This window comes from Heloderma suspectum, chromosome 1 (genome assembly GCF_057233095.1).
Source record: "Heloderma suspectum isolate Gila_16-S chromosome 1, 16-S_ref, whole genome shotgun sequence".
Classification (NCBI taxonomy): domain Eukaryota; kingdom Metazoa; phylum Chordata; class Lepidosauria; order Squamata; family Helodermatidae; genus Heloderma; species Heloderma suspectum.
The window spans coordinates 220,467,802-220,487,093 of record NC_139458.1 but is presented as its reverse complement, the minus strand read 5'-3'; the positions used below and the strand labels follow the sequence as shown (position 1 = coordinate 220,487,093).

Genomic DNA, 19,292 nt, shown 5'->3' with positions numbered 1-19,292 from the left:
ACCATTGTTCTGAAAATTACAGACAGCCTGCAGTTGTCCCTAAGTAAGAAACCAGCAAAGTTTCAGAAGGATAGGTGCAGCAGTTCATGTGGAAGGGGAATTCACCAGTTTGGGGGAGGGAGTGATTTGCTTTCCCTTCCATTCACCCCTTCCCCAATAGTTTTTGGATAAATCTGTATGAAAATGCACAGGTCATTAGAGGTGTCACCCAGGCAAGAAATCTGTTTCTGAAGGATATACATGCATGCACATTTAGAATGACTAGAATTTATTTACATTTCACCAGTGTTAGCAGGAGGTGGGAAGGTGCTATTGCATTCATGTCCTGCTTGTGGGTTTCCTATGGGTACCTGGTTGGCCACTGTGTGAACAGAATGCTGGACTAGATGGACCTTGGTCTGATGCAGCACGGCTCTTCCATTGTCTTAAATATAGAGTGCCTCTGAGCATGTACAGAATGTTTTTCTTTCACCACTGAACACTTACATTCTCCCCCTACCAATTCTATTCCCCTCCATGCAACCATCCCTCCTCATCCTACCATCTGCCAGCAATTCTTCATCAAAACAGATGTATTGTTTTGTGCAACTCCTCTCTACCTGTGTCAGGGCCCAGCTTCAGTACTTCAGTGGGCCTTGTAGGTTATAGCCTGGATTTAATTATCCTATTTTATATATAGGATAATTAAAACCTCCTATAACCTACAAGGCCCACTGCAGTACTGAAGCTGGGCCCTGACAGCCTCCTCCTTGTTATGCACAAGCTCTCATTTTATCTTCTTCCCCATAACTTCATTTGTGCCAAGCCTTCACCAGGATTCAGCCAATGAGTCTGTTTTCAAAACTGGGGCTAAGTTATGGAGAAACTCTGAGCATGTACTAAGTGCCTTTCCCTCACCACTGAAGCTAGAGTTCATGCAAAATAAAAACAAAACAAAACACAAATGACAAAACATGCATAGGACAGAGATGAAAGGGTAGTCAATTCATTAGACAAAATTGGGTAGGCAGTGTATTAAACCTGCAGTACCATGCTCATAGCTCAGGACTTATTTCTGAGTAAACATGCAGAACATCAAGGTGCAAACCTCCCTGCAAAAGTAACTTGTTCTGGAATCCTATGCACATTTTCCTGAGGGTAAGCCTCATAAAACATAATGGGGCTTCTGAGTAGGCATACATTTGTTGTTCAGTCGTGTCCGACTCTTCGTGACCCCATGGACCATAGCACGCCAGGCCTTCCGGTCCTCTGCTCTCTCCCGGAGTGTGCTCAAGTCATATTCATTGCATCGGTGATGCTATCTAGCCATCTCATCCTCTGCCGTCCCCTTCTCCTTTTGCCTTCAATCTTTCCCAGCATCAGGGTCTTTTCCAGTGACTGTTCTCTTCACATTAGGTGGCCAAAATATTTGAGCTTCAGCTTCAGTATCTGTCCTTCCAATGAGCACTGAGGGTTGATTTCCTTTAGGATGGACTGATTTGACCTCCTTGCAGTCCAGGGGACTCGTAAGAGTCTTCTCCAGCACCACAGTTCGAAAGCATCAATTCTTCGGCGCTCAGCCTTCCTTATAGTCCAGTTCTCACAGCCATACGTTGCTACTGGGAAAACCATAGCTTTGATTATGTGGACCTTTGTTGGCAAGGTGATGTCCCTGCTTCTTACTATGCTGTCTAGGTTTGCCATAGCTTTCCTCCCAAGGAGCAAGCGTCTTTTAATTTCATGGCTACAGTCACCGTCTGCGGTGATCTTGGAGCCCAAGAAAATAAAATCTGTCACTGCTTCCATTTCTTCCCCTTCTATATGCCAGGAAGTGATGGGGCCAGATGCCATGATCTTAGTTTTTTTAATGTTAAGTTTCAAACCAGCTTTTGTACTCTCCACTTTCACCCTCAACAAGAGGCTCTTTAGATCCTCTTTGCTTTCTGCCATTAGGGTGGTATCGTCTGCGTATCTGAGGTTGTTGATAATTCTCCCGGCAATCTTAATTCCAACCTGTGATTCATCCAACCCAGCATTTCTCATGATGTACTCTGCATATAAATTAAATAAGCTGGGCAACAATATACAGCCTTGTCATACTTCTTTCCCAATTTTGAACCAATCGCTTGTTCCATGTCTGGTTCTTACTGTTGCTTCTTGACCCCCGTACAGGTTTCTCAGGAGACAGGTAAGGTGGTCCGGTACGCCCATCTCTTTAAGAATTTGCCACAGTTTGTTGTGATCCACACAATCAAAGGATTTAGTGTAGTCAATGAAGCAGAAATAGACGTTTTTCTGGAATTTTCCTGCTTTCTCCACGATCTAGCAAATGTTGGTGATTTGATCTCTAGTTCCTCTGCCTCTTCGAAACCCAGCTTGTACTTCTGGTAGTTCTCGGTTCACATGCTGCTGAAGCCTAGCTTGTAGGATTTTGAGCATTACCTTGCTGGCATGTGAAATGAGCGCAATTGTACGGTAGTTTGAACACTCTTTGGCATTGTCCTTCTTTGGAATTGGAATGTAAACTGACTTTTTCCGGTCTTGTGGCCATTGTTGCGTGTTCCAGATTTGTTGGCATATTGAGTGCAGCACTTTAACAGCATCATCTTTTAGGATTTTAAATAGCTCAGCTGGGATACTGTCATCTCCACTAGCTTTGTTGTTAGTAATGCTTCCTAAGGCCCACTTGACTTCACTCTCTAGGATGTCCGGCTCAGGTTCAGTGACTGCACTATCATGGCCATCAGGGACATTCAGATCTTTCCTGTATAGTTCTTCTGTGTATTCTTGCCATCTCTTCTTAATCTCATCTGCTTCTGTTAGGTCCCTGCCTTCTTTGTCCTTTATCATGCCCATCTTTGCACAAAATGTTCCCTTGATATCTCCAATTTTCTTGAAGAGATCTCTAGTCTTTCCCATTCTATTGTTTTCTTTGATTTCTTTGCATTGTTCATTTAAGAAGGCCTTCTTGTCTCTCCTTGCTATTCTCTGGAACTCTGCATTCAGTTAGATGTATCTTCCCCTTTCTCTCTTGCTTTTCGCTTCCCTTCTTTCCTCAGCTACTTGTAAAGCCTCATCAGACAGCCACTTTGCTTTCTTGCATTTCTTTTTCTTTGGGATGGATTGAGTTGCTGCCTCCTGAACAATGTTACGTGCATAAATTAGCAATATTTATCTCCCTTCCATTTAAAAAACAAACCCCAAACTCCTTAAAAAAAATTAAAGCTTTCTGTTCATAGGAATATAGGAAGCTGCCTTATACTGAGACAGGCCCAGGGTCCATCTAGCCCAGAACTGTCAGTGCTGACTGGCAGCAGTGGCTCTCCAAAGTTTCAGGCAGGATTCTTTCACAGCCCTACCTGGAGATGCTGAGGGGTTGAACCGGCTGAACATCAGGAAAAACTTCCTGACTGTTAGAGCAATACGACAATGGAACCAATGACCTAGGGAGGTGATGGGCTCTCCCACACTGGAGGCATTCAAGATGAGGCTGGACAGCCACCTGTCAGGGATGCTCTGACTTAGATTCCTGCATTGAGCAGGGGGTTGGACTTGATGGCGTTGTAGGCCCCTTCCAGCCATACTGTTATATGATTCTGTGAACCTGGGACCTTCTGCATGCCCAGCATGTGCTCTGCCACTGAGCTACAGCCCTTCCTATTGCTGGATAATGGCAACGGACAAACAAAACAGCCCCAGATTTGTTTCTCTGCAACCATGTGAACCCGCTTGTCTCAAAGACTTGAGTGAGGAGAAGGAGAAAAACCAACCCTCCTGGCCGTTTGTATAAAGTCTAATACAATTCAGAACTTCTCTTGCCCACTGAAAAGACTTCTCTTTAAGAATTCCACAAAATATGCTTTGGGTGGGATAAAGAAGAGAAAGAACAGGATAGGGGAGGGGTCAAGAAAAGAGGAATGGTGATTGGAAATGGAGGGGGGGTGGGGGGCAGAGAGAATTCCTTAAGCTAAGTGGCTCCTTTCAGAGAGGTAGCACTTCAGAGGAATTTAGGAGGCTGTGCAGAGTTTGCAGAGATTGCACATATTTAAATGAACTTTATGAGGTGAGGTGGCTGAGGGCTTTTTCTAGCTTTTTTAAAACTGTAGAACCTATTTCAAAGCCCCAGCAGTTTCTCAGTCATGATGCCACATAGTCCTAACCCTCCCTTTGGGATTATTTGAGTCCTACAGCTATTTAGGAGAGATTAAAGTGGAGGGGGAGAAAGAAGTTTGTGGAGGCTGACTGGATCCTTTGCTGTACTGAAGCTACTAAATCTCTGCAGAAGCCAAAGTTTACAGTTTGGGGCAGTAAAACCAGATGCCGTGTGAAATACCAGTATTTCACATGGAGCTCTTTCTTCCCTTCCTTCTCCCTCTTCAAAATTTCATTGCAGGCAAGCTCATAACAGTGGGCATATAAGAGCAGAAAAGAAAAGTAGGGGGAGAGAGGTTTTTTGCACCTCAAAAAAACCCTACACCAGAGATTAGGGATAGTGACCTCCTAATGGTCACCTTAAACACCTTCTGATTAGGGTCTCTAATCCTCTGGGTGACATGACAGTTTTTACTTTTTCTTTTAGACTTTGAGAAAAGGAAACTTTACGCATGGCTAGCGCAAAAGCCACTGGACCTAACTGTCTGAAATTTGGTAGGTTCAGTCAGCTCTATAGGGCCTGCTAGGTCCCCAATTTCCACGAATTTATGTGGAAGCACAAAAAAATTATAGCTCTTTACTTTGACAGATTTTCTTGGAAAAAGCAAATTTTACCTGTGGTTAGCACAAAACCCACTAGACCTAACTGTCTGAACTTTGGCAGACTGTGTTATCTCTATAGGGGCTGCCAGATCCCCAAGTTCCATGCATGTATGTGGAAGCGCCCCCCCCCCCCCCCCAATATAGCTCTTTACTTTGACAGATTTTCTTGGAAAAAGCAAATTTTACTTGTGGCTAGCACAAAAGCCACTACACCTAACTGTCTGAACTTTGGCAGGCTCATTCATCTCTATAGGATCTGCCAGGTCCCCAAATTCCATGCACGTATGTGGAAGCACAAAAAAAAAAGAAAAAAAAAAAGCTCTTTGACACATTTTCTTGAAAATAGCAAGTTTTACCTGTGACTAGAACAAACACCACTGGACCTAACTGCCTGAAATTTGACCTATTCAATCAGCTCCATGGGGGCTACCAGGCCTCCAAATTTCATGTATTTACCATACAAACTAAAAACATTATGGCCATTTTTGTTTTCCAATGCAAGACAAGGGGGAAATGTTTTTTAAAAAAGGCAATTAGGACAGCTCAAATATCTGGGGCACAGCTCAAAAGATATGGGGCCCATGCCCAGGTGGGCCAGTTCCTAATGACGCCCCTAGTGCTAACTATAGTTTAGAATTATAGAATCATAGAATCATAGAATAGTAGGGTTGGAAGGGGCCTACAAGGCCATCGAGTCCAACCCCCTGCTCAATGCAGGAATCCAAGTCAGAGCATCCCTGACAAATGGCTGTCCAGCCTCGTCTTGAAGGCCTCCAGTGTGGGAGAGCCCACCACCTCCCCAGGTAATTGGTTCCATTGCCGTATTGCTCTGACACTCAGGAAGTTTTTCCTGATGTTCAGTCGGAATCTGGCTTCCTGTAACTTGAGCCCATTATTCCGTGTCCTGCACTCTGGGATGATCAAGAAGAGATCCTGGCCTTCTTCTCTGTGACAACCTTTCAAGTACTTGAAGAGCGCTATCATATCTCCCCTCAGTCTTCTCTTCTCAAGGCTAAACATGCCCAGTTCTTTCAGTCTCTCTTCATAGGGCTTTGTTTCCAGTCCCCTGATCATCTTTGTTGCCCTCCTTTGAACCCTCTCCAGCTTGTCTGCATCCTTCTTAAAGTGTGGTGCCAGAACTGGACACAGTACTCCAGATGAGGCCTAACCAGTGCTGAGTAGAGGGGAACTAGTACTTCCCGGGATTTGGAAGCGATGCTTCTATGAATGCAGCCCAAAATAGCATTTGCCTTTTTTGCAGCCACATCACATTGTTGGCTCATATTCAGCTTGTGATCGACGACAATTCCAAGATCCTTCTCGCTCGTAGTGTGGTTGAGCCACGTATCCCCCATCTTGTAACTGTGCATTTGGTTTCTTTTTCCTAGGTGCAGAACTTGGCATTTGTCCCTATTAAATGCCATTCTGTTGTTTTCTGCCCAGCACTCCAGTCTATCCAGATCACTTTGAATTTTGTTTCTGTCTTCCAAAGTATTAGCTATCCCTCCCAATTTTGTGTCATCTGCAAATTTGATCAGCATTCCCTGCACCTCCTCCTCCAAGTCATTAATAAAAATATTGAAGAGCACTGGGCCCAGGACTGAGCCCTGCGGTACCCCACTCGTTACCTCTCCCCAGCTTGAGAAGGTCCCATTGATAAGCACTCTTTGGGTCCGATTCTGTAGCCAACTGTGGATCCACATGATCGTTGTTTCATCTAGCCCACTTCGAGCTAGTTTGCTCATCAGGATATCATGGGGCACTTTGTCGAAAGCTTTGCTGAAGTCGAGGTATATGATGTCTACAGCATTCCCACGGTCTACAAGGGAGGTGACTTGATCAAAAAATGAGATCAGATTTGTCTGGCAGGACTTGTTTTTGACAAATCCATGTTGGCTTCGAGTAATCACTGCATTGTTGTCAAGGCGCTTCCAGATGGATTGCTTTATGATCTGCTCCAGAATTTTCCCAGGGATTGATGTCAGACTGACTGGTCTGTAGTTCCCAGGTTCCTCCTTTTTACCCTTTTTGAAGATAGGGACAACGTTAGCCCTCCTCCAGTCATCTGGCACTTCCCCGGTCCTCCATGATTTCTCAAAGAGAATAGACAGCGGTTCTGAGAGCTCTTCTGCCAGTTCCTTTATGACTCTAGGATGCAGTTCATCTGGCCCTGGAGATTTGAACTCATTCAAAGTAATGAGGTGTTCCTTGACCATATGCCTGTCGATCTCAAGCTGCAATCCTGCCCCTTCAGCCTGTACTTCGCCTTTGCCAGGGGGGTCATAGACCCTCTTTTGGGAGAAGACTGAGCCAAAGTAGGAATTGAGCACCTCTGCCTTTTCTTTGTCCTCTGTTATCATTTTGCCATCCTTATTTAATAGCTGAACAACCATTTCTTTCCTCTGCCTTTTACTATGCACGTAGCTGAAGAAAGCCTTTTTGTTGTTTTTAGCATCCCTCGCTAACCTCACCTCGTTCTCCGCTTTAGCCTTCCTGACGCCATCCCTGCAATTCTGTGCTACCTGCCGGTACTCTTCCTTTGTTACTTGGCCTTCTTTCCACTTCCTATATGTGTCCTTCTTTGTTTTCAGGTCATCCCTAAGCTTTTTGTGAAGCCACATTGGCTTCTTCTGTTGTCTTCCACCTTTTCTTCTTGTTGGAATTGTTTGTGATTGTGCCTTGAGAATTTCCTTTTTTAAAAGTTCCCACCCATCTTGGACTCCTTTTCTCGCTAGCATTGCTTGCCATGGGACCTTACTGATCATTGTTCTGAGTTTATTAAAATCAGCTTTCCTAAAATCCAGGGTACGCGTTTGAGTACACTCGGCTTTTGCTTCCCTTAGAACCAAGAACTCAAGTACAACATGGTCGCTTTCCCCCAGAGTTCCTGTAACTGCTACTTTATCCACTAAGTCATCTCTGTTGGTTAGGATCAAGTCAAGGATAGCCGATCCTCTAGTTCCTTCCTCTACTTTCTGTAGGAGGAAGTTATCCGCCACACAAGTCAGGAATTTCCTGGAGGGGCCATGTTTTGCAGAATTTGTCTCCCAACAAATATCGGGGAAATTGAAGTCCCCCATTACTACTACATCATGCTTCCTTAAAACATTGGCTATTTGCTTTTCAAAAGTTTCATCCTTGTCTTCTCCTTGATTGGGTGGCCGGTAGTAGACTCCGACCACCAGGTTCCTTTTATTCTTTGCTCCATTTATTTCAACCCAGATGCTCTCGATGGGGCTACCAAGCTCCTCCTCCTGTATTTCTGTGCAGAGATATGTATTTTTCACATACAGTGCAACCCCGCCTCCCTTTCTGTTCCTCCTGTTCTTTTTGAACAAGTTATATCCTTCAACTGCTGTATTCCAGTCATGAGAGTCATCCCACCAAGTCTCAGTTATACCTATCAAGTCATAATTTCCCTCCTGTATTAAGAGTTCAAGTTCGTTCTGTTTGTTTCCCATACTCTGGGCATTAGTATATAGACATCGAAGACCATGTGCTTCATAGTCTGGCTTTCTTCCTACATGTGTCTGAAGACTATTATTGGGCGCTATCAGCGCTGTTCTCTCCATTGCAGTGCATGCGCCTATGTCCATTGTTACCCCCAACATTACATCTCCCTTCCCCGTAGGATTCAGTTTAAAGCCCTCCTGATGAAGTTCTTCATGCTGTGGCCAAACACATTCTTCCCAGCCTTTGTGAGGTGCAACCCATCCCTAGCCAACAGCCCATCTTCCAGGAAGTATAGCCCGTGGTCCCAGAATCCAAATCTCTCTCGTCGGCACCACCTTCGTAGCCAGTCATTCACCCGGAGTATTTTTCGTTCCCTTTCTATCCCTCTTCTAACTACTGGAAGGATGGATGAGAAAACTATCTGGGCCCCAAAGTTCTTGAGTTTCCTTCCCAAAGCTTCAAAGTCTGACGTGATCTCTTCGTAGCTCCGCTTGGCGGTATCATTTGTTCCCACATGGATGAGAAGAAAGGGATACCTGTCAGTGGGCTTTATGAGTGCAGGCAACCTTTCAGTCACGTCTCTAATCTGTCCTCCCGGGAGACAACATACCTGGCGAGTCCACGGGTCTTCGCGACATACTTGGGTCTCGATCCCACGCAGCAAGGAGTCTCCCACTACTACCACTCTTCTCTTCTTCTTCTTGTAGGCCTGGGTTTCATCGCCTCTGTTTGACTGACCTTTAGCCTCTTGCTCACTCTCATGCAGGTTCCCCTGTGATTCTTCCTCTGCAGGCTGTCCTCCAGTCTCATCTGCAAGTACCTGGAATCGGTTCCACAGCTCCACCGCTTCCACTGGTGCAGAGTGGCGTCTAGTTCTTCTTCTCCTAACTGTCACCGTTTTCCAAGGAGTATCCTCTACTCCATTTTTCTTCTCCTCAGCATTTCCCACTTCTGCCTCATCTTGCTGTTGCTCTTCAAGCTTCTGGTCTGCCCTTTGCTGCTGTAGTTCCCCCATTCTGTCCAAGAACTCTTCGTGTTCTCTTATTCCCCGGAGGGTTGACAGTCGCCGCTCCAGTCCACTTACTTTTTCCTCCAGCAGCGTGATCAACTTGCACTTGTTGCAGGTGTAGGCCATGTTGTTCTCAGGCAAGAAAACAAACATTGCACACACCTTGCAGGTCACCACCACTGGAGAGTCTTGTCCTTCCATAGCCTCTTTTCCCTTTTTGTGTCTAGCTTTGTGATTGTTCTAGACTAGCCTGTGCCTGCTCCTCTACTCAGTAGAGGTTAAAAGCAGAGTCCCACTGGTGTGGAAGTGTGTGTTACAAGACAAATAAATGAAAAAAAAGTTAGTAAAAAAAAATTAAAAAAAATGTTAGGGGCCTCCCCCTTGACCTCCCCTGCCGAACTCCCCTGGCCAACTCCTGTTTGCTCCCCCTGTCCGCTCGCTCTGTTCGCTCGCTCTCTGGGAGCTTGCCTGCTTCTGTAGTCCCTGGACCAGCTGGAGCAGCTTGCTCTGCTCTGCTCTGCTCAGCTGGGAGGCGGGAAACAGACTGAAGCTTCCCGCCCAGTCAGCTGCTGGGAGTACTCAGGCCACACCCCTCCAATTCAGTTGGAGCTCTCAGAAGCTCCTGGTGAGCTCACAGCCAGTCAGAAGGATAAAGGGCAGCGCCCTGGGCTTCCTGCAACCCACTTACCTCTTAGCCTCTGTCTCCTTTGTCTCTTCAACCACTGCAACTCCCCTGGCCAACTCCTGTTTGCTCCCCCTGTTCGCTCGCTCTGTTCGCTCGCTCTCTGGGAGCTTGCCTGCTTCTGTAGTCCCTGGACCAGCTGGAGCAGCTATTGAAATCATGGCTTGGCCTTCCAAATGTACAGGAGAATTACGGTTTATCTGCTTGCATTTTCCATCTGTTCTGCTTTCCCATTTCTGTGGTGTAGTGGCCTCCAGGGAGTGGAGCAACAGCCATGTCTATGGATTGTCAGTTCAGTTATCATGGAAGACCATGTTTTGCAAATCATGTTAAACCAAGGTTTTGGATTCTGATTTAATGGATGAATGAAAACCATAGTTTGTCAGCTTTAACGTTTCAGCAAATCATAGTTCAGCTTTCTTAACTATGGTTTGGTATGATGTCCAGTGTGAGCTATAATGTGTCTCCACTTTTGACCACCTGCACTGATCATCGGTGGAGCAATCCCCTCCCCAAGTCTTTGGACAGAGTCGTCTTACACTTATTTGGGTCCCTCTTTCAGGGACTCTAAGTGGCTCTTCAAACTTGCATTGATTCCCTGCATGCAGGTGCAGATCCAGGGTGACAGCACTCAAATAATTAACCATTTGTTGCATTTATTGTGAACATTTTTCCTTAGGGAAGCTTGTTATTCCCTTTTGCTCTGGGTAAGCTGTTTCCTGCAAGCAATTGTGAGTGAGCAATCACGAGTGCACAATAAAAGCCTCGTGTAGAAAGGCTTTTAGATAAAACAGACTGGATGAAACGATGCAGCTTCATATTAGCCTTGGCCTGAGTTTGTTTCTACAATTATTCCACTTGCTGTCCCCCATGGCTTACTTTCCCATACGTCTCAGATGAAAATAGGGATACATGTATTCATAAGACTTATACCATGGATCAATCCCCACCCACATTGCCCCTACAGAAGGTTTTCTCTGCATGTTGTATTCAGTTACCCTGCAATTGCCTATTCTGCACTGGGTTCTAAAGCAGGTTGAGGTAGTAAACTGGCCAGAACTGTTTCCTAAGAACAAATTAAACAGAATATTGAATCTCAGAATGGATCTGGTTGCACTTTTTATTGGAAAAGTATAGCTCAAAAGCATACAGTGACATTTACTATTTGAATTGGGCCCACTTATGGGACAGATGAAAGGGAATGAGTGTGAACTTCGTGTTCATGTTTGTGCACGTGCATTTGAAGGTGCATCTAGAATGAAGCAATATTTAAATTTTGGAGATCTGGGGAAGCAGGTTGAAACCTGAAGAGCTCTAACATGTTGTTCACAAACAAAATTTCTAAAAGGCACCCTCTCCACAGCCCACTGTAATCAAAATAGGAGCAACTGGAGCTTTTGCCATGGTAGAAAAAAAATATGGGCAATACAGTCTTTGTCCCTGAAAGCTAACAGCAATTGGTAGGAGTAAAATTTAAGGAAATGCTCAGTGAGAAAATGGCTTCAGGCTACTTGGTTTCCTCCCCCGACCCCTTCAACCAAAGTCAAGATGATTCACGGCTATAAACGAGCTTGGGCAACAGAGAAGTGCCTTGAATCTCTCCTATAGTTCCTCGTAGGAGATGGGTGCTACCACTTTGGTACAAAAAGCAGCTGTGAGTTTAGGGCTTTCCAAAGGGTTTCAGTAAGAATGAAAAATGTATTGTTGCCTAGTATATTTAAGCATAATCTCACTCTTCTCCTTCAGCCAAATAAAGATAACATTTGTCTTTATTCCTAGGACTTACTAGGGTCATCAGCATAATTATGATTTGGAAAAATAAAATACAATTTTCCCACAAAAGGGATGAAGCAGAAATTGTACAATGCAATCCTCTTATATAGTGTTATGAGACACAAATACTGTGTGCAGATGCCACCTTTCCCTTGTGTCTTTGGTTCCTTTCCTCCAGACCCTATAGTAGGTGTGGGCAACTTGTGGCCCTCCTGATGTTTTGACCTACAACTCCCATCAGCCCTAGCCAGCATTGTCAATGGTGAGGGATGATGGGAGTTGTAGGCCACAAATTACTCACTTCTTCTCTGTTGGTTCATGATGCAGTAATCTTGATATTACAAAACCCAAACTCACTTCACTATCCGTTTACACATTTGAGGAGGTGGGAGATGAAAGGAGTCCAGGGTGTCAGAGAGACTCCTAGTAAACCAGGACTTTCTCTGTCTTCTACCTTTTCTAAGTGACATTGGAAAGAATGAGTGTGTACGCAGAATCAGGTAAAGAATACTACTGCCCATCAAGCACTCTGCCAAGCCCCCTTCTTTGGGCCTAGTTCTTAGGGCCAAACTAGATTAAACAGTGGGAGATCTCCTGTGGGGGTTTTTTACACTATCTTGATAGGGTTCTACCCTTAAAGGGGACTAAAAATAATTTCTAAAATAAAATAAATAATAGTTAAATACAGCTACTGAAGGCCCTGATTTAGTTTGGGGTTCCAGCTCCGAGGTAATGGTTAACAATTACTCCCATGTCGTTTTCCCGATTACACAGGAAATCCAGGTGTTATGTGTAGTTTCCCCCTCACTCCACTGCAGACGGAATTCTGCCTGTGGCTAGTCCCTACTTTATAGTAGCTCTCCAACCACTGATGAGCCATAGACAAGTCTACCATGAAAGCAGGCAAGTAATCTCAGCTAAGCATTTTGTGTTGGGTGGACTCCTAACCACCACCACCTCAGACCCCCAGCAATTAATGATGCTAGCAATTCATATGACTTGCACCATTATTCCAAATTGCTAATATAGTTTCAACTTATTTTTTCTTTATTGCACTTCAGTAATCACCCTTATGCTTCATTTGGAGCAACGCAGGCATGGGATGAAGAGAAGAACCTGTGGAGTGCCCCTCATGACATTTCCCACACAGAAGCAGATGATGACCGGATACTGTATAACCTAATTGTGGTTAGAGATAAACTGGACAAAGATTCTGAGGTAAGGCCTATACACGGACATTGAACTTCCTAGGAATGGTTGGTTGTAATCCTGGAAAACCTTAATGGTAATCTGCTGATTAACTTGATACACTGTTGCTAGCAACTTCTGTTACTTGCACTAGAAGAACTGAACATTGCATTTTAAAACTTCAATTTGCATGCATAATGCTTTAGCAGGAAACCATATGGAATATTTAAAATGTCTAATTAGATTAAGCAAAAGAGGTGCTTAGGAAAGGAGGAGCAATGAATAATGTTTGATAAATGATTCCTACCTCCAGACTGTGCTGAAACCAAGGATGCTGTGAGGTTACCAGATGACAGCTGTATTATTCACTTATATGTTGCCTCTCCATCAAACCCAATGTACAAGGAGGCTCATAGAGATTAACACCACCATCACCACCAATAAAACATTACAAACACAGTAACTAAGCAGTATGAATAAACAATACATTGCTGTTTGTGTGTGTGTCTATATATCTCAGTAGCTCAATATCACACATACACCCTAACAAAACAAGCAGGAGGAAGCAAATACTGACTGGGTTCACAAAACATGCTAATAATCCATGATGGGTTGTTTTCTGGAACAACCCATGATAGGTTAACGTGTTGTCTGTTCGCTGTTTTTTCCACCTACAATGGCTTGTTTCCCTCAACCCTCTCTGAGAACCCACGGTCTGCAGTAAAGGTTGTTTTACCTTTGGTGGGTTAGTGTGTCATCTAGTATGCCAGGGTGGGTTACGGCAATTGCCTACAGAGCCACTCAGCAAGAGCGCTCAAAAACGCCAACGCCGCTCTGCTCCTCTCAAGCAATCTGAACAAGCTCAGTTTCCTGCCACACTGAGCTGTGTCTCCAAATCATCTCCCCCCTGCCCTGGCTCGGTTCCCAAATGGTTTCAGCTATGGTTAAACCCTGACATTGCAATGAAAAAGCAAAGTCATGCAATTATCCAGTAGTGCATGTGGTGGCTCTCCATAAGGGGAACGTATATATTCAATTTCGTCCAATATCTTCAAAGTTTCAAGGTGCTTGAGCCTCCACCCCCCCCCCCCGCACACTTTTGGTAGAATGTTCCCACGGGTAGATTCAAGGCAGTATTAAGCAAGCCCAGTATTAAGCAAGCCAATAAGCCGTTTTGTATACCAAAAAGTTTCTTTTTATTCTGTGTTGTTGGTTTTCTGCTGGTGGCGGGGGAGCCAGAAAAGGCTTGGAAACTGGGGCAGTGGGTAATGGTTTGTTTTACCTGTGGTTAAATCTTCACTTTTCCATGAAAAAGCAAAGCTGCACATTTATCCAGTAGCACATCTGGTGGCTCCACATAAGGGGAACCTCTATATTAAATTTTGTCCCCATCCCGCAAAGTTTCAAGGAGTTGGAGGCCCCCCCACCCCTTTTTGTTGCACGTGGGCAGATAGGGGACCCAGCAAAGGTTTGGAAAAGCAGCACAAGGAATGGCGGGATATGGTTTCCACCGCAAAGGAAGCTGGGATACCTGGCCAGCCTGGCAGGAGGACTACTGAAGGGAGAGTGGTGAGGGGAGGGCAGAGTACACCATGCTACGTAGCTTGATTGGCTGTTGCATGTTTGCGTTTTTGTCTGACAGAAGCACAGTAGGTTGTTTGCAGGACAATCTGCTCTGCCTAGCTCATCACCCACCATGTGTTAGCATGTCTTGTGAACAGGCCATTGTCTGCTTCCTCCCCCTAAAAGGTTGATAGAGAAACATTGCCCTAAGGTCTCATCTAAAACTGAAAAGGCAAGAAGCCAGATGAGTCTGCTTAGATTCAAAAACATGGGTGCTACTAAAAAGAAGCTCCAGCTCTTAGAGCTATCCACCGTGCCTCAGACCATGAGGGTACAAGGAGCAGGGCTTCTGAAGACAACCTGGGCAGTTCGGCTGGTTCATATGGAAATGAAGCAGTGATAAAGGCTCATGTACAGCCAATTCTATTTGCAGGCTTCATGATAATTCAGTCTTGAGACTGAAATCATGAAATCTGCCAAGATTATAGCCAGATGTCACAAAAATGTCAAAAGTAGTATATAGTTGCTGCTGCCTGATAAATTACTGCAAAAGCTTTTCTTCAGCTACACCAAATAGTAGGTGTGGTGGTGTGGCCAACCCTCCTTCATGAGCATCTGAAAAGCATGGAAAAGGTGAAGTAATTACTAGATTAAAATAATCTAGTAGTAAAAGTATATAGGCTGTGGCAGATGCTTGGCAAATTTGCTATGTGTTCCTCTCTTCCCCGAGTGTCAAGATCTTCCAGGGGCAGCACAGACTAGGTTCAGTTTAGCTTTGAAGAAGAGAGCACCAGAGACCTATGCTACATATTATCTACATAATATTTGCTTCATTTTCTATGAGCCAAAATGCCTTCCCCCAATTTAGCCACCTTCTTCACAGGTGGTGTAGTTGGGATTTTCAGGGGGAGCAGGGGGGGGGGCAGAACCAGGGCAAACGTGCTGCCTCCAGCTGTGGTTCTTCTCTGTGGCTGGTGAAGGGCATTGCCCCCCACCCAGCAGGCAGAGTGAGGTTAAGAAACATTACAAGATGAAATATTTTCCTGAAGCCAATTGGAGTGAGAAAAATTCTTCTTGCCTTTACTCTGTCTGCTGAAGTGGGCGGAGAGGCGGGGAAATGGTGGCCAGAACTGCAAAATATGTAGTGTCAGAAAGATGAGTCATGGGGGAGGTTCAGGAAACCTTTCCCTGCCCCTGGCAGCCCTCAGTTTAAACTGAACTGAGCCCTACTTTATTTACAAATAGACAAGTAGAGCATAAATGTAGGGAAAGAGTATGCACCACTCTGTGTCAGATCTCTGCACTCCAAGGTGCCCTCTGCCAATTCAACAACAGTTCTTCCTGTCCCAAAGCTGCAAATCTGCTATTTGAGTCTCTGCCTCTCACTCTGAGCCTTTCTACATGAGGCTTTTATTGCGCACTCATGATTGCTCACTCACAGTAGTTTACATGACGTCCTCCAGGACCTCTCCTGTGCTTTGCAACCATTATTGTGGGGCTTTTTTCCTAATGAGAAAAGTGTGGTATTTTTCTGAATGGTGCTATAGGAAACTTGTGTAATAGCGCAATTCTGCTTTACCACAGCACCACCTAGTGGTTGTATAATGGAACATATAGAAAGGCAGAGAAAGAAAAACCTTGGAAAAAAATACATGCAAAGCAGCCAATCTTAATCCTGCAAAGAATCCAGAAGCAGAAGCCTCGGTAAAGGTGCGAGTTAAAAAGCCTCATGTTCATTCGTTCTCTCTCTCTCTCTCTCTCTCTCTCTCTCTCTCACGCACACACACACACACACCCCTACCCCTCTGCCCCATTGCCTCAGCTCCCCTTGAGAAAACATCAAATAACCATCTTGGGCTATTAATTAGTCATCTCCCTAACAAAGAAGTTTTTGGCCAGCAAATGGTGCACAAGTGCGTGTGCACCATTTAGCCTTATCCAAACTCTACTGCACTTGGACTAATCTTCCTTGATAGCTGCATCTGTATCCCATCCTTGTATCATGGGACTTGGCAGTCTTGCAGCCTCTCAAAGGTGCTATGAAGTATGTTAGGCTAGAAGGTGATGACTTGCCCAAGACCACCCGATGAGCTTTGCAGCAGAGCAGGGATTAGTACCCGAGCTTTTTGCCTCCAAACCCTTCGCTCTAACCACAGCACCATGTTGTATTTTGTGACTGAAGTATTATCTTTGGCATTATTGGATTAGAGACACGTACACGGAGGACAATACCTTTAATACTCTATTTCCTGTAGGGTGCCATAATCAGGAAGCTTGTTTTGAGACTTCTTTTTGTCTTTATGCCTTAGTTTTCACTGGGCATGGATTTATTTTGATAGCCACATTTTCTGTGAACTAAAATCTTAATTATATTTGTCAGACTTGCTTGTCAAAAAGAGAAACATTGATTTTAAGGAAGTCCTAATCTGCAGTCACAGAGTTGTTTCCCTTAGAGTTGGAGGACAAACTTTATTTTCGGGATATGGTAAGTGATAAACAAAGTCAGGCGGAAACAGTGAGACGACTATTGTTGGAACAGAGTGGTTTGAACTGAACCTCTTGTCTCTTAGTTCAAAATGAGCCCTGGCCTTAGTGGTACAGCGCATAGAGAGGAGTTTAAAGCCCCTTCACTGCATTGCCTCACCAGCTATAATGCAGGAGGAGAGAGAGGTTTGAGTGCTGGTTGTGTAGGGGAAATGTATCTTTTCCCCCTTGTTGAAGCGGTAGGGGAGGAAATTGACTCTTCCAGGGTCCATCCTCATTCTCTTATTTTCTTTATCACTGTCAGGTTTGTGTTTTTTTACTCTTTCTAAAGTTCTGCACCTACAGAGGGTACAGCACCTGCACAGCACTCATTGAGGATGTTTGGGGGGTTTCTTTCTCTCTTTTAATCAAAATAATATTTTTCTGAATTCCTGGCAAGTCCATCCCAAATATGTAGAAACCACCACCTTGTCTGTGGGTAGCTCTGTTTCCCTGTCCTCTCAGCAATTTGGTGGCCCCATGCAAACTATCAGCTATTTTTAACATTTCTCAAATGTTGAAGTCTAGCATACACATGAAAAAGTGAACCAAGCCGGGTCTGTGACTAATTCGGATCAGGACTCAGTTGGATCAGTTACAAGGAAATTGGCTCTGCTTCTGTTCACATGTTGCCTGCTCTTGCATAACTTATAAGAGGCTTGCAACATGTTCTACTCCAGCAGATCTGTTGTCCTGCATCAGAAACTGTGACTTACTGTGTTAATATTTAAGCATATGGCAGTGCTCCAATGTATTACTGTCTTGCTTGATGTCACAACCATGCCCAAAGCTGTTGTGAGGAGTGAGGGAAAGACTGGGACTGGGTATCCCATCTCATAGGCTTCCCAAAAGACGTCTGAAAAAAACAACAATCTTGATTCAAATATTAGAAGTCTGAATTTGCATATAAAAGCATGTTGCATCACTATGCACTGGCATCATCTCCAGAAATAGATGTCTGGACATAGATGATCTATATAAAGGCTGGTAAGTACACAAACTAAGCAACGCTTTTGAGCTTGCTATGGTGTCAGTTTTATTGTAATGTAGCAATCAGCCATTATGCACTATTAATACTGGCAATTAACAAACAATTGGCTCATATGATCACTGTGGCTTAAACAAGCCAAGTGGCTTGTTTAAGCCATGGTGCGTGCAGGCGCCATTTCCCTAATTATCTGCCTGGGCACAGCTTGTCATGTTGTCCGAACCCAGAAACAACCGTCAAATAACCCAACAACAGGTCATGGGTTATTTGAGAGTTGTTTCACCCTCCAACAAGCCGCACCTGGGCGGGTAACTCCACAAAAGGCACCTGGCACGTGCCACAGCTTAAACAAGCCACCATAATGACTGGTTTAAACAAACACCATTGTTTAAGCCAGTAGTGCTGCAGGAAGAAAATATACTAATGTTGATTCACACTTGTCCCACTAGCCTTTGAACTCATCTGCAGGGCTAAAACAAGGAATTTGGCTGTCCTGGATCTTACATATTTGTTAAGATCAGTTGATAAAAGACACAGTTTATAACAGTTTATAATGTATAAACTGTTATAAACTGTTATAACAGTTTATAATATATCCTTATATATTAAGGATATATAACATCCTTAATATATAAAGGGTTACAAAGACAAACCTTACCCTACTTATGGCCTCTGGGCTGTAGTGATAATATTGTAGTGATAATTGGCCCCATCATGACCAAGGGATAACAAGGATGTTGAAAAACCCATATTCAGAACAATCAGGTGGATCTTTTGCTTCCATGAACTTGGGCCCATCTCCTCAACTGCAGCCCACATACATTGTGATGGCTGTTTGAAAGCAATCTTCACCTTAAAAAAACAAGGCTAATTTAAGAGCCTCAGACTTTATACCTAATTCAGCATGAATCACACTAATTGAGGATGGAACTGAAAGCATATATGAGCCCTTCTAGCAGGTCCAAATTAACCCATAAAGGGGCTTCATAGATTAATTATGGCAGAATCCTGACCTTATACAATTCTAAGATTAGTTGACTCAAAGTACCCCTTTTTACATGATAGAACACAATGGATTATTGTGTTTCTATCAGCTAAGAAAGGTACTGATTTGTACTTTAGAAGACTGTGCACCTGATTGCTGGAAAAGAATCCTGAAGTACTTCAAGAGAGAAACTTATTCTAAACTGTTCCCATGCAGTGCCCAATTATAGACTTGTTTGGATGTACTAAATATCATTATTTATTTATTTTATTTTATTTCATTTCTATACCGCCCAATAGCCGAAGCTGTCTGGGCGGTTCACAAAAACTAAAACCAAACAACACACAATAAAACAATTTAAAATATAGAGAACATTAAAACCACAATATAACAA

At 44.1% G+C, this 19,292-nt stretch overlaps 1 protein-coding gene across 4 annotated transcripts in view; it reads left to right on the top strand.

The window, feature by feature from the left end:
- Positions 1–19,292, top strand: part of MREG (melanoregulin) — a 59,648-nt gene that overhangs the window by 15,865 nt on the left and 24,491 nt on the right. For all 4 annotated transcript variants that reach the window (XR_014785716.1, XM_084819529.1, XM_084819531.1 and 1 more), the window contains one exon: positions 12,713–12,869. Coding sequence is in view for 3 of the 4 variants with exons in the window: in XM_084819529.1 (XP_084675655.1) it covers positions 12,713–12,869 (157 nt within the window). In the remaining variant the exon portion in view is untranslated. The remainder of the gene's footprint in view (positions 1–12,712; positions 12,870–19,292) is intronic.